General features: G+C 38.8%; 2 protein-coding genes across 6 annotated transcripts in view; one reads left to right on the top strand and one right to left on the bottom strand.

Moving 5' to 3' along the window:
* Positions 1 to 1,410: 1,410 nt before the first annotated feature.
* Positions 1,411 to 3,136, bottom strand: LOC307028930 (cytochrome c). Of its 2 annotated transcripts, none has more exons than XM_079664339.1 (3): positions 2,980 to 3,136; positions 2,081 to 2,257; positions 1,411 to 1,992 (listed from the first exon to the last, which is right to left on the bottom strand). In XM_079664339.1, exons 2-3 carry the CDS (start codon positions 2,250 to 2,252, stop codon positions 1,847 to 1,849), a joined length of 318 nt encoding a protein of 105 aa, XP_079520465.1. In that variant the 5' UTR covers positions 2,253 to 2,257; positions 2,980 to 3,136; the 3' UTR covers positions 1,411 to 1,846. The 2 variants fall into 2 exon arrangements, with proteins under 2 accessions (XP_079520465.1, XP_079520466.1); XM_079664340.1 differs by having other exon boundaries at positions 2,965 to 3,082.
* Positions 3,137 to 5,397: 2,261 nt separating this feature from the next.
* The window catches only part of osbpl6 (oxysterol binding protein-like 6), a 44,724-nt gene continuing 34,107 nt past the window's right edge, over positions 5,398 to 16,014 (top strand). For 2 of the 4 annotated variants that reach the window (XM_079666436.1, XM_079666434.1), the window contains exons 1-2: positions 5,398 to 5,682; positions 12,917 to 13,141. In XM_079666436.1, coding sequence (XP_079522562.1) covers positions 12,995 to 13,141 — 147 coding nt within the window. In that variant the 5' untranslated portion in view covers positions 5,398 to 5,682; positions 12,917 to 12,994. Of the gene's footprint in view, positions 5,683 to 11,798; positions 11,897 to 12,916; positions 13,142 to 16,014 lie in introns of those variants that run through there. The other 2 variants (XM_079666437.1, XM_079666435.1) reach the window with 2 other exon arrangements.

The following is a 16,014-nucleotide window of genomic DNA, read 5'->3' as shown; positions in this document are numbered from 1 at the left end:
AAGTAGAGAATCGTTACAATACCATAACTTCCAAGATGCATTGTGCTGGGAACAACCCCGGAGCCCTGCCACATAATCCAGTTTCCACTGATAGTGGATGGAGACTCCCTTTGCGCACCAGCATATTCCTCCACAGCATCTCCACGCCGCTCACTTAATTTAAAAACAATAAAGAAGATAAGGAAAGGACATTTAGATAATCACATGCATTGGAAATCTCACAGAGAGCCACCAACGAGCGAGCAACACCGTCGTATGGGTCTTCTTGTGCGCAGATGACGCTGGCTGTGGTTGGCTCGATGCCGCTGACGCTAACTTCGTCACAGAGAGGAGCGTTGCTCCAGCAGTCACTCAGCCCTCTGGCCATCTGAACCGCCTGCCCTCCTTCAAAGTGTTTGATGGTGATGATGATTACAATTAGGATGCATTCTTCTATCATGCATAATGTATGAAGCATATTGTGAAGGCTTTATGAAGTTGTAAAAATGGTAGATTACAGTGCTGGATGTATGCTCATTGATTAAAATGTGCTTCAGCAATAATTCAATACTCCACCAAATTTATAAGGCGTATTTGAGATAGAAGAGCCCCAAGTTGTGGGTGGATTATAATTTAATGAAATTATGCTCCAACATAATGGATTTCTATGCAGTCAAGACAAGGCGTTGGTGATGGCACTGCTGGCTGCCAGAAGTAATCAAGTTGAATGACTGTCGCCCGAAGAACAATGTGTATCATAGCATGTATACATTATATAACAGATACTGCAACTCGTTAATACATCTATTTCACAAGCCACACACTTTGGAGATGTGGGATCAGCAATGGATGATCTATACAATTTCATTATGTAACATTTTGTTGACAGGAAGGGATGTCAGAAAATGTAATTCCTTTATACAGAATTGTTGGTTAATCTGTGTGCAGGTGTGACATCTGAACGCTAGAGGGAGCTATACTCCACAGCATAGACTGGACGTACAACAATGTATCCCTTTTAATAATACATTTAAATTAAAGATTTCCCAAGAAATGTCGAAAACATGTAAGAGTCATGACAATGAGTCTTAATTTAAAAAAAAGAAAACATTGGATTGCATAAATACTTGCTAGTTAATGACATCAAGCCAAATCACTTTATTACTATAGCAGATTTTGCCAATCTGCAGTGCCCCACAGACACACTCAACTGTCAGTCAACATCTGTAACCCAACATGATCTTCAACTTTCTTTCAAATACAGTCTTCTCCTCATGGCCCATTTCAAAATACAGAGAATATTGCTCTAATTTCTGAGCCAACTCTGTTGAAACAAGAATAATTGAGACCTGAAATGATAATCCACACTTTTTCAGAAACCCAATACAGACCACTTAGTAGTAGTTACAAAAAGTGAAACAAATGACAAAATAACGTTTAGTGTCAATTTTATTAACCTTGCAAATTCAGAAAAGGCATTAAAAAGGCATCATAAAATTGGAAGCAGATAAGGCATGCAACAATTATTAAGACAACTTCATAATAAATCAAGAAAACCAGGATGACAATGACAAAACAAAATTCAGCTTTCAGTCCCTACATTCTGAACATACAGTATATGGTTTAATAATTTATGATAGAAAAATGAAACCTGTTAAAACCAGGGGATTTACGCATTGCTTGTTCCACCACACGTGGATCATGTCAGAAACAGAGGTACAGCTGTGACAAAGATGGTGAACTGTCATGCCAATTCCATTAAGAACTTGTTTGCAGTTGTGCCTGGTTTTGAAAGAACGGCGTGAGTTCCTCTTTACCCGTTTGTCAGGGCACAAAATAATAGAAAGCTGCACATATGAAATGTTCTTTATGAAGTTGCAGACTTGAGATATGCTACAAGATCCGTGCGTTCTCCCTTCTTCTTGATGCCAGCAAAGATCATCTTTGTTCCTGGAATGTATTTCTTGGGATTTTCCAAATAGATCATCAGGGTGTCGTCATCCCAGACAATGCCTGAAATCAAAGAAAAGATAATGTGTAAGGCATACAGCATTATTCCTTAGAATATTCAGTTAGTTTAAAATACATGTACAGTATTTACCTTTGCTTTTGTTGGCATCAGTATAGGAGTAGCCGGCTGCCTGGCCTGTTTTGCGTCCAAACAGACCCCAAAGGTTGGGCCCGACCTTGTGCTTTCCACCATTCTCCACACTATGGCACTGGGCACACTTCTGGACAAACGCCTTCTTTCCTTTGGCAATATCTGCAGGCATGGTTTCTACAAAAAGTAACACAAATACACACAATTAGGACTCAATTTCTTAACATTATTGTCAGAAATAACCAATTAATGCTGAATTATTTCCATTGTAATGCAATTGTTTTGACATTATCCATGGTCGCTTTTCATTTTGATTGTAAATGTCCCCTCTGTAGGACGAATAAAGGTATTCTGATTCAGTGTCATAAGAAATAAAGCGCTGTGTCCTCATTTAGCCACAAGGGGGCGTTCACTTCAAAGTTGCGTAACTGATGTGTCCTTGGCATTGTTACAAAACGGACTTAGGTGGTTACCGAAACACCAGAGTCTTTGTTTGAATAAATACATCATTAACTATATTCGACTGAAATATCAGTAATGAATTTCATCCCAAAAAAGTATTATAGGTTGTGAAATGAGGCTCCTGAATACGGTATCCTACTTTCACAGGCCTAGTGTCAAATCGTCTCACATACCAACATTATGTTAAACACTGACTGCGATATGAACAAACAAATGTTATCTAAAAGGTTCATATAACCACTATTAAAGTAAAAATATAAAGAGGATTGCTGAATAAAAACTAACTGTAGGCGTCTCTCCGGAAACAGCGTTAACACCGGCAGTAGACCACGTTACACAAGACAGTTACCGGCAAAGACAAATGTACATCCTATAAAAATATACTAATGTTAAATAAAAGGCAGAACAGTTAAAGAGTTTACCAATATGCTTCGTACCTTTCTGGTTGTGTTCAGTCGTCTAAGTGAGACTTAATTCCTCTCTTTTTGTTCTCCTCTACCGGCTCTCTCAGTCACAAGTGACTCACAAACGTGCATCACCAGAGTTACTCCCGCTGAAACGTCATCAGTCATGTGACCAGTTTCATCATACTCCTTACGTCCTTACGTTACGACCAGCGCTGGTTAGGTTTCGACCTTAGGAAGGACAGCTGTTCAAATTCCTCTGTTATCAAATTACACAACGTAAAACCACAACGTGACGTGTTTCATTGAGGGTAGTTAACTGTCAGTATGATTTTCTTTTGTAGTTCTTGCTTAATTATTAACAAAGTTGGCTTAATCATTATTTTTCTTCGGAATGAATATGCCTTGACATTGACGTTTGACTCCCTGAAGTGAATACTTTTTTATAATAGGGCTAAACGCAGGGTGTGGATCATCATGTCATCAAGGCTTAATTAGGTTGTTTCAACAGTTCTGGCTTAAGTGAATTACAGCAATATTGTTTATTTTTTTAATATATGTCAGACAAGATTCTGAAGATGATATGTGAATCATGAATGCAGCACATTTTTGAAAATAAGGTTATACTTAGAAGTTGTTTTGCCAAAGTAAAAGTTAGAGATGATCACCATGTCAGGCTAAATCATATTTGGCCCATATAAACTATGTTGTTATAGACCAGAGGAGAAAGACAGTAGATTCTCTTCTAAATTAAGTGACTTTTTAAAACTATTTTTAATAAAACATTTTGCATGTGAAAACCAAAGAATTTCTTCCTTTTGCCGAACAAGTAGACATTAAGAATGTTTCTCTATATTCTCAAATCAAGAAACAGATATTAATTTACATTTTCACCAGTTTCTGCCCATACAGAGCAAGTTATGTGAATGAGGAAGAGCTTAAACTGGAGCATTTTCAGGTTGGATAAGCATGACAGGAAATATGTTACCCAACCATATTTGGGACAGACAAAGACAGATGAAAGAGTTGGTTACCCTTTCCCATGGACTGCCTATCAAGTTACTTTTGTACCTAAAATATTCTTCATAAAGCCCCCCTCTCATGTTACATTTGTAAACAAAGTATTCCCCACTGTGTGGGAAAAGCCCAGGAGTGGAGGTTTCCAGGATACCATGCAGAAGTGCACACATTAAAGCGAACCAAACAATCACAATCTGCTCCAGGCCTTGTATGTGTATGATGCTGATACTAGGGTCACCTTGTCTGAACTCTGACATTAGCAGGGTGTGTTTCTATATGTGGCGGTTTCTGTATTGGCTGAAAGATGACCCATTTGAGCCAAAAGACATAGCATCATAATAAAAAGATTACTTGAATCATCCATTACTTTAATTTAGCTATCTATTTGAACTGTAGATTAATTATTTTTCAGCTAGACTTCTGCTCAAGTGGTAAGTAATTGTCAGGCACACGGCAAGTTCGGCAACTCAATGTGTTCAACATACAGCCGCCTGACTGCATTAGCTATAGGTGGGCTGGTCATGGTCACAGCCCATAAGCATCAGAAGAACGTGAAAGAAGATAACAAAAGACGTATAAATGATATATTCATAACCATACCACACCAGTAGTAATCAGCTAAGGACAACTACATACAATATCTATAAATCAGATTTTTTTGGTTAATTGTGAACAATATTGATGTGGAGAGGCTGAAATATGCTGCAAAGAATTACGTATGAACAATCTATATACATTTCACTTTACAGAATATTCAGTATAAAAAAACAGCTAATGTTGACAGTGATATAGATGTTACAACCAGAATATATTACAACAATACATTATACAATACTCTGTTATTTGGTTTAATTGCATATTTCATAAGCAAGTATGTAACTGATAAGGTTGAATAGAGTTGAGCAAAATGAAAAGATGAAAGCGGCTGGGTGATCTTTTCCTTTTAGTTTCAGTAATCATTCATATTTAATTAATATTTTTGTATTGTTCAAATGGAAAACTGCACCCTATATTTATGTGGCACTTTGCCTTTCAGGTTTCAGTTTATTTATTTGTACCAAAAGGTAGATTTGATTTGCAATTAAAACAGACCGATTATGAAACACAGACAACAGACACATCTCTAAAAGTACCCCCTACCACCACATCTAAAAACATAAAAAAAAAAACTAGTAGTACAAACATGAGCAATCCAGTAACGTTATATTCTCTGACCTCTGGCTACGTTTCTTAAGTGAGTTCATTATTGCACTCCTTTATATTATCTAATCAGGAAAATTATATAACAAGCATTACTACATCAAGCTAGATGGGGTGTCCTCGGTCACATAACTAGCTACTCCGGATCCGTGTTTTTGACTCCGTCGCCATGTTTTGCACACGGCCCCTGTCCTCCAGTGTCTGATCCATGCCGGTGATTTCTTCCCGCCCAAAGCCGATCTTGCTGCAGGGAGGAGCGACCTGAGAGTGCAGCCGAGCTGAGGCTGAGCATCACATCCCGCATTCAAGGAAACGGGCAAACACAGCACTTTTTGACTTTCCTAATGTTCTAGTCTGCGTACAGCCCACCTCTCCAATAAGAATAAATACATATTCGGATCGGACCCTAATGGAGGCCGTGTGTCTTTGAAGAGCTGGGAATCAGTGAAGGGAGACCCCCCCAATTGTTTCCTGCGCCAAGAACTGTAAAGACATGGTCATTACACTGCATCTGTGGTAAGGCTTTTCTCTTCCCCTTTTTAATGCATTTGCAATAGTACTACTGCAATTACTAGTCATAACAACGCTATGTCGAATTAAGGTGCAATGTCCTTTATGTGTGCTTATCCAGGCGCTCAGGCATTTACCTCAGCATCTCATCCTTTTGTATTTGCATCCCGAGTGAATCACCGAGGACCAGTCAGACATGACTACCTAGCTACCGCTGACTAGCTGCTGCTAACAGGATGAAACGACCGTGTTTTGTAACATGCATGTCCCAACATAACAGGTGCATTATAACGATTAAGCACCCCTTAAACATGGATGCTGTGGTGGAGTTATAAAACATCAAGGCAGCCAACTCTGTTACTGACTTAAATGATGTAGACGTAATGCGTCACTGACATGTTCACCTTTTTAACCGAGCTTCATGGCTTCCCCTGACGTGCCATCAGACAGCTGCCCATCACATATTACAGTATAATTGATGAACATGGTCTCCCTTTTTAATCCTTTATATTTCACTCATATATGTTGTCAAAGGTGAGATGCCAACTAATTGAAAGTTAGCCAACTTCTGTCACTTACAGGATTTCTCCACAATATCACTCTGCCTCATTTTTCAATGAAGGTCAGCCAGTGACTTTGCAGTTGTTTAAAATAGCCACGAATCATATAAATTAAAGAACAGCAGAGGGGGCTGGAAAGCTGGATGCAATTTGTAGTTTGTCACTGGCATGCTTTCTTGAATAGATGTTGCTTTGATCAGCAGTGCTGATTGATTTTCTGATATATTTCTTGGCTCGGCCTGAAGAATCCTCCTGAAGGTCTCCCTGTCCCATTTAAATGCAATCTTTGCAGAGCTTTATGTGCCTTATCCCTTGATGTAGCGAGAGAAGATGAAGCAGAGTGCCAGCCTCACTGTGATGCCCAACATATTGGATTCAGATAGTCTTTTTGCCACCTGTCATTAATACTGACAGTAGGGAGTAAATCAGATAATTGCTTCTTCTTGCTCTTTTAATTAGCTGACACTTTCAAGTACAAAGTTCATTGCAAATGGAAGCATAGCATTAAGGCCTATGGCTCGTGTATAGCTGTTCCTTTGATTAGCTTTAATGATTGGTTCTTGATTATCGTGTTAATTTCCTTGTAATGTTTTTGGCTAATATATTTTATTTTTGGGAGTAAGCACCATTCATCATTTATGGAAATATTTAATTGGAAGATCAATACTAAAGGAACAGTGATACTTTCTGCTGTTATATAATTATATGATGAGTATAAACAGGTTTTTAGTCATTTATAAACAAAGCCAAACATCTAAAATGCATGTAACACTGTTATGAAATTTGAATGTTTCATTTGTAAAACTGTTCAATGACAAAATAAGATACAGCAAAGTTAACAAATCATGGTATACACAAGGCAGCACCTGACAGGAGCTGAACAGGAATTCAGGGCCAACTCTCAGTTCTTCCTAACAGTTCCCAATATGGGCACAACTCTGTCAGTACTTGGAACTTACAGTGTGATACCCAGCTCTACCTAGATGATGTAATGTGTGCAGCAGGATAAACTGGCTCTGTCCAGTTAGATTTGTTTAAAAAAAGGCTTCGGCTATTCTATTAAAGGGAATTGCTGCTCAGTGCTTCCATATGCCACACATGATCTATATCCCTTCACCCTGCTGTCGTACACCCAGGTAAATGGTAAAAACACCGCTCTCCTGATCGATACGCATTATTAGCTGTTTGTAAATTCAGCCAAAGAGCTGTCCTCAAAGACCCTGTAATATAACGCTGGGACACGGCTGAGTCTGGTTTTGTTGGCTACTTTAATTATGCAACAGAGAGGGGAGACCAACAAACTTGGTCCGCTGTAGAGTGCTGGTCGATAATGTGATATTGTGGGCAGCTTGGATGTGGTGACAACCCAAACATGAATGTATTTCAACCCAATTAGGGCACTATCATCACCATCTGCATCCTCTTACATGTTACTGATGACTGATGCCATTATTATTTGAGTGGCTTTAAGCTGAATGTGCAGTAACAGCAGCACGCTTTCAGATAAACGGCAAAAAGAAATGTCTGGTTGTTATTTTTCATCGGTTTGCTTGGGTTCTTGTAGTTCTGCTTGACATAATGTGTGTCTAAAACTCAATTGTATTTTCCTCATCCCTCAGATATCACAGAGCAGGGCACACAGATATCTGGATTACTGCGGACCTAGTCTAAACTACTCTAGAAAGCTCTGCGTTGCTCTCCCTGGCTTGACCTACGCCAGGATGGATAATAGTCCCAGTTTTATTTGTGATGCTCTCTATTGATCCCTGCTGGAGAAATGTGACTTCCCGCCTGCCAACCCCTAAGGTCACAGCACATTTTCAGTTAAGACATCTCTGAAGCCTCCAGGAATGCAGCATGATGACAATGATCAAAGACAGTAGAGCAGATTGTTGTTATTGCAGGTTACGGTGGTTGTTTCAACCCCCCCCCCCCCCGATCAAACTTCATAAAGGTCCTCACAACTTTTCATCTGTTAAAGTAAGAAAAAATCCCCTATGTTTTTCCCCATGATCACAGGCACTGTGTTTACTAGTTGGTCATTGGACCATAGAAAGTACTCACACATCCGAATATAGAAACTAGTTTTCTCAAAAAAAGAACATCATTATCATGTAGTTCCCTGAACGTTGTGTTTTAAAAGACAACTTTATAATGAGCTAGTAATTATATTTGTATGGTCTATTTCACATTCCTTGCTAAAGTAGTACATAACAATATGCAGTACTGCTACAACGTTTTTCATTTGCTCCGTTGATGTTCTGAAACAGGGAGAGTTGGACATTTCTAATCACAATTTTTTGTTGCAATACCAGTCATTGGTTTACTTCTACTTCTTCTGTTGTAATCCTGCCCTCAGGTTGGTTCCATAGACAGAATAGTGTTAGTAATAGGTACAGTATACCGGCATCACAGTATTAGGAGGAGTTAATTGGCGCTGCTTACATATCATATTTGTACATATAAACATGTTAGCATATTATGGTTTCTAGCAATTAAAAAAAATCAGGTTCATAATTCTGTTTCTTTTATAATTGGGATCCGCATTCCTTTAAGGGTCATTGTAACTTAAAATAAAAATGGTGCTTTATCGAGGACATTATATTCTGGTTCTGATGGGTAATGGCATGACATTTTAAGCCTCATTGTGGTAGTGCATGTGGGAAGGTTTTTGAGGTTTTGTGACATTTTACTCTTACTTGAGGCATTGAAAGAATGAGGGGAGAAGGGTCTTTTCCCCAGAGTGCTGCATACTGGTGCTATTGTAACTGTATGTGACTGAAGGCTCCCTTTTGTCCAGAAGGATCTAGAAACATCCCAACCACATCTGCACCTATTCACCTTAACCTCAGACTCAGACTTTCAGAATAGGAGTTTAAGCATAAAGTGTACCAATAGAAAAATATTCCATGGTTATGTGCATGACTCTACTCCTCTTTACATAAACATCATTTTTTTTAAACATATAATATGACTCAAAAAAGCCCCCATGGAGTCCTTCTGTCTTCCCTGTACCACATGGCTTATTTTGCTTGTGTCACGCAGACACATTACCACAGACTCTTCCTTCCATCACTAAACTAAATACGGAAAGGTATCATTATTATCAATAAATAATAGTACATCTATGTTCTAACTATTGTTTGTGATTTTTTGCAACATATATTATACACACAGCTGCATTCTTAAAACGATTAACATTTTTGAAATAGAACCATTATGCCGTCCCTGCTAGTGGTTTTAATTCCAGATCTTAGAACTATTGTCCATCGGGTTGTTTTGCATGTTTAAAAAAACCAAGGCAGTATGTAACAAGGAAACAATCTCACACACTTACACAATCCCAGATCTTTGATGTCAGTAGTGTTTATTTGGACCCTTGAGGTCCTGACCTGGCGCTTAAGAAGTGTTGATGTTGCGTCCACATGGCATCACCTGCTCTGCTTAAGGGACCGTAATCATTGTGACTGGATTTAGACGATTAAGCTCATGACTAATCAGATACTGATTAGAGGTTCCCCAACACGGTACCTGCATTTGAATAGGGGCGACACGGTCCATCTGGATAGCAGTCAAACAAACACCTACTGTATATTGTTTAGCCACTGTTTACTATGGCTTGCTATGCTTGGCACTGCTGGTTAGGGCTGCTAAATTAATCTTATTTTAATCACAATTACGATTTTGGCTTGCAACGATTATGAAAACAACATAATCGAAATAAAACAATAATTAAAAAAAATATATATTTTAAAAATATATATATATATTATTTTTTGTATTGATTTTCAATTGAATTAGACTTAAAGTTCAGGGTAATCAACTGTTAAAAACATACTACACTTGTTCTTTTCAATAAATTGATGTTTTCAAAGTAAATGGATAATCGTTTTTAATAATCGTGATATCAATTATTGACCCAAATAATCGAGAATATGATTTTTGCCATAATCGAGCAGCCCTACTGCTGGTTTATACTACCAAATATCTGTTTTGTTCACATCAATTAGCCGTAACATGAGGAATTATGGGCAATTTGTTTTGACTAAATTAGAGTTTTTTTGATGATTTCCTAATCATTTGTAATCTTTCAACCAACAAAGATTGAACACTTGAAATATTTTTAGTTTTATAGATCACATGCTTACCCTAAGTAATGGTTTAGATTCTGTTAGTGTTTATGCATGTCTAGTGTAAAAACATGTAACTTGTGTTTATGGTGATCAAGTTATGTACTGGATTCTGCATAAGCCAACAGCCTTGGTTACAAGATTTCTCTTTTACTTTCTGCAGCTATTTATTTTCTCGACAGATTTCCATCTAAATTCAAGCTCGAAAACTAGACAATTTATTAAATTGTGAACTTTCACCTAAAGTACTCCTCCCTTCTGCTTCCTTATAAGTTCAGGGTGAGTGGATCTACTAAATAGTTAACTACTCTATCCAGATTGACTTGCAGTACTGTAGCTTCGATCCCAGTTGGCTTAAAACAGTGCAGCGATGATGATGTTTTCAAAGGATCTGAATTATAGATTATAGTGTGTGAGTTTACCGCACAGTTGCATGTGAGAGTGCATAGTGCTGAAGAGAGAGCTGCTCAGTGGACTCAGGGAGTATCCCTTTCAAATGGGAGAGCCTAGAAGAACCGACGCATCCTGTAGTTTAAACCACAGGGAGCTCCAGAGCTGTATGCACCGCCTGGGAACACACACTGTGTATCGCTGCCTGATGTTAACCTGCACTGCTCCAGTCCGTGTCAGTCTAAGATTTAGTCTTTGCCGTCGCATAGTTGCCATAATATTACCAGAAATAATAATAATGTAATACAAAATATAATCAAATGTTATGTTGAATTTACATTTATGCCATAATATAGCTTATGATTATTTTCTTAATCTTAAACAATATAAAACACATCAAAAATATAAATCATAAGTTCCTATGACCTAAGCCAGGTAATGTCATCCAATTGGACTTTTTATTTGACTTCCAAAACCCAAAGATATTAATGTCCCTTTAGAAAAAGACGGGGATATTTTTTGCATTATTATCCTAAAATAAAATAATATTTTTTAGAATATATGATGGTTTCAATTTAATCAACAAATTGTTCCAGATAATAGCATGATATTGTATTGCAGAGTAGCTACACACAGGCTACACATTCTATATTCAGGTTAAACACTTAATAAACCAAACCATCGCAACATGCTTTCCACCATACGGGATTTATTGTGGACCTGAGGTTCATTGTGAAAATAAACAATAAACGTTTGTTTATATTACCCACATTATATTTATGTTCTTCCCAACCAGTTCTGGTGTGTTGCACTACATCTTCTGAATGTTATCCCCAGCAGCGTCAATATAAACATTGAGGCATTCCATCAAAAACATTGGGCTATTTGTCCTTGTGCAGGTCCAATAGTATCCTATGTATCTCACCAAATGCCTCAGTTTCTAAATCAAACAGGTTTTGTTTTTCTGTTTGTTTTCCTCTATTGCAGTCGATGTATATTTTATCAGCGCCAAGACCTCCTGAGAGCTTAGACAATTACACCGCACCACTGCAGGCAGTATTATGTGTGTCAGCATGGAGAAACACCGACCAATGACTGATGACAGAAAACTAGCACTCCCAGTAGCTATCGGAACAGAAGGTTAGTCAGACATTTTGGACCTGGCATAGTTACTCCACATATACCACAAATATAAATAAGCATTGGCTCATGTCGTGAGAATCGGCTGGTTATCACTGGTTTGTGACTAAACAGTAAGCTGGAGATGCGTTATCGATTTGTTTCCTCATCTAATTACCATCATTATCATAGTTGTAATTAGATGTTTGAGGATTTATGTTGCAGACACAGTCCTGCGGCAACGTTCTGCAGTGGAGGCAGGGTGACTACAGTCAAATGGACCGACAGACCTTTCACATGTCCCGATGTAAACAGAGTTTTGTAGCTGTACAAAGATTGATGTAGGAACCGCTATTTATTTTTAAAATATCCATTAATCTGCCAATTAAAACGTTATAACTTTGGTCTGTAAAACATCAGAACATTTTGATAGATCAAATAGCTTTTTTTGTTTGAGCAACAGTCAACACATATTACATTGACTATGATGTACTGTACTGTAAAACTGAGAAAAAACATCCAATTCTCCCATTTAAGAAGTTGAATCAAAGAAAGTTTCATTCATTCTACTTACAAAAGCACTTACATTTCTTAGTAGTGGCCAATGTATTTGCTGTTAAACAACAACTCTACTCTAAGTAAGGCATTGGTCAATATAGGTTTGAGATGACACTAATAAGTATTGCTTGATTTGTTAAACTTATAACTACAATATCTCAGGTATTATCATAGTTTGGAAGATCTGCACCCATCTCATAGCAAACACAAAGTAAGGTTTATCCACTAATGCACATGTAAGGAGGAGAATCTCTAACCCCATGCTTCAAAGAATAGCTCAGGGCATCTCACTCTCGACTGAGCTTCTGTGGGTAATAACAATTGATGGCGGATAGTTCTCTAAAAGGAGAAACCTACTAGACCACGAGTTGTTTGATGAATGACAGCGTGGCTCGTGTCTGTCGGTGTAAACAACAGCACTGTGTGAGAATGAGGAAGGCGTAGATGCAATGATTGTGACTTCCTGACCTTTTTGTTTTTCAGATGAACAGCAAGCAGTGAGGAAGTGTCAGAGGATGCTCTTGATCTGAGGGAGATCTGCAGAGCCAACTGGTGCCCATCATGTCTCACCTCCAGCACTACCATCGAGGCAACCAGGGCCGCACCATGAGCTCTGAGGACCGGAGCTTCACGCCGGTCCACAAAGCCGCCACGCCGGTCCACAAGAGCGCCTCCTCCTCTTCTTCTTCCCAGCGCGAAAGCCGGCAGGTAATTCCCAGGCTTCATCAGGAATCCATATGGATATAGTTTCTCAAGATAGAAGCACTTTTAAATGAATGTAACTTGAGCCGAGGAGTGAAAGTTATTTTGGCTGTTGCAGTTTTATGTCAGTGGAGTCCTCTTGACAGGCCGTTTATGGAACAGAAAAACAGACGGGTGGAAGGGAACTGCCAGGAAGTGGGATTGTTAGTGGGTGAAACAAAAACAATCCAAAGCCATTATGTGATGTGATGACTCATTCTTCATAAAATCAGCTGCCCCAAAGTGTCACTACCAATGTTTTATGTGCACAGTTAGTGTGTTCTTGTAGGGATGTCCTACACTTACTTTGTGGCCTTTCTTGTACGTTGTGTGCTAAAATGGTGATGTCTTCTTCTACATGGTGAGAATGTATGACCTCTCTGCTCAAACTGTACAGACCAACTCACACTATGGACAATTCCAGTCAAATGTATTCGAAAAGATGTCGTTCTACTGTAAATGGACAAATATTTACAGATGGCAAGAAAATGCAGATAATATCTAGTGCCTGTTCTGAAAGTGAAGTTTTATTTTCATCACAGCACAGTCTCAATCAAGACTACATTTGCCACAGCAATATGATCCAAAATGGAATGCAAGAGATGCCCCCTCCCCCACAAATATATGTATCAGAAAACGATTCAAGGTCCGTTAAAAGTTCAAATGTTGTTTAATCTGTCCATGTTTAAAGTAATATTAGTACTCAATTGATTTATTAAATATGTCAAATTATTTCTTTATTTTCCCTCTGCAAATTAATTCAGCATACAGAACAATCTCCTCCTGACATTGACTAAAGAATAGTTTATTAATATAATAGACTATCAACCCGACATTATCTACTGATAAAATGACAGCTCAAAAATAGCAGCCCTAATTCCCTGGTTAGTAAGTATAAACCTTTCATAGGTATAGTAAACAATGCACTCTTATTTCACAGTCAACAGGACAAGTGTTTATACGTAGACCCTGCAGTGAGCCATGTGAAGCCCCCCACCCCTCTTACCTCACTGAGTTGCTGCTGCTGTGTCACTGTGGCCGCGCTGAAACCGGACACCGTAACTGGAATCTCTTACATCACAGCTTTTCCGTCGGCACTGGGTGATGAATATTTCATGACGGACAGGCGAAGGCTCGGTGCTCCACTGTGGCACGCTCTGGTATGCGGGGTGGGAGCCCAGCTTGCGTCTGCGGGAGCTGGCGTTCTCAGGAGAAAAAGGGAGTTGGTTTTGAGAAATGGGGCCTGTTTGAAGCGCACGGTAGCCTTCTGCTTGATGAGGCCAACAGTTAACCCTTCCGTCCATTGTTACTTTATTCCATATCTCTATCTGCATTGGATAACAAAGCCTTCATGGGTGAAAGGCTTCAGCATTTCATTTCTCAGACGCTCCATAATCCTGGATGCTAAATCTGAGAGCAGGGTTATCTGCTGGCACTTCCTATTCTCTTTTGATGTGTTTAATGAAGTCAGGGACTGTCCAATGAGGCAGACAATGAGATAGCAGAGAAGTATTTGTCAAGTAGTATCACATATTTTTGCACACCTGCTTGATCAAGACCTCAAGATGCTTGCCAGTGTATTGTAGATATCAGCGGCATATTATGAATATCATTGGGAATTAGTTCTTGATTGTTGCAGCTGTGTTGTTTTATGATGTAACAGCGTTTGCTAAGTGATGCTGTGGTAATGGAGCTGTGGGAAATACAGGTGTATCCTTCAAAATCATAGAGTTACAAATACTCATTTGTTTGAATCTGCTGTCTCAGGGTTTCAGCTCACATAGTCTATTATTAGGGTTTTCGATTGTAGCACACTGACTTCCTTAGCAAACAGAGTTGTCCCCTTTTTCATTGCTCAAATTTCTATTTTTCACATCCACGTTGCACTTTAAGTTCATTCTTGATCTTAGCTGTCTTACAAAAAGGTCAATTTAGTAGCTGTTCTAAAGCTTTCAATCATATTACATCATTTCTGTGACAACTGAAGCTCTATAAAAGCCACTAAATTCACAATGTGGTGAGACTGTACTACTGTTCCCAAGATAAAGAATTAAGTACAAGTGACAAAAGTCATGTGAAAAAATTGCTGACTCATTTCAAGGATGTCTCCCAGTTGTGTATCTCTAATGCCTTTCTTTGTGTTTTACCTTGGTTTTCTTGAATTTCTGTCATTTTAAGTGTGCTCTGTGCAGGGTGTTTTGAAAGATATTTTGTCCATGTACTTGTGCAGTATATCTTCCCCGGGAGCATCCGGAGGAAGCACAGTAGACACTGAAAAAAGACCTTAGCTAGCTTGGCTGGGTATCAGTTTCTGAGGAAAAATGTGAGCTGGGCATTTTGTTCGGGGAAAGCCTTAATAAGATCCAGCCCACATTTTCTAATCAATACATGTCACTTTCCCCTTTGCTGACGACTAAAGCTCACTCCAGAGACCCTCATGAGAGCAATTAGAGGCACCACCTGCAGTTAACACACACACACACACACACACACACACACACACACACACACACACACACACACACACACACACACACACACACACACACACACACACACACACACACACACACACACACACACACACACACAGTTTACAGTTCTTGGACATAACACATTGATTCACGATGTCATTACCTGTTAGGATGAGATCTTCTCGGCTTGGAGACAGTTGAAGGGAGAGTTGTGGCTAATATTTAAGAAAGGTCCTTTTTCATTTTACAAGGGTGAGGAAATCAATCATCTGTTGCTCTAAGGTCAGATAGTTGCTGTTTTCATGGTAAAGACGACACAATGGTGTTATTGTAGATGAGCGAATGATGGATGGACTTGTATTGACA

Source organism: Notothenia rossii (genome assembly GCF_949606895.1).
Source record: "Notothenia rossii genome assembly, chromosome: 2".
In the NCBI taxonomy this organism is placed as follows: Eukaryota; Metazoa; Chordata; class Actinopteri; order Perciformes; family Nototheniidae; genus Notothenia; species Notothenia rossii.
Note: the sequence above shows the minus strand (reverse complement) of the source record. Positions and strands in the feature narration are given on the sequence as shown.

Bases quoted from the DNA above. Each gene is read 5' to 3' on its own strand.
- LOC307028930 (XM_079664339.1), bottom strand. From the start codon at position 2,252: ATGCCTGCAGATATTGCCAAAGGAAAGAAGGCGTTTGTCCAGAAGTGT. The intron at 1,993-2,080 runs GTAAATACTGTA...CTTTGATTTCAG, and splicing joins TGATGCCAACAAAAGCAAAG to GCATTGTCTGGGATGACGAC.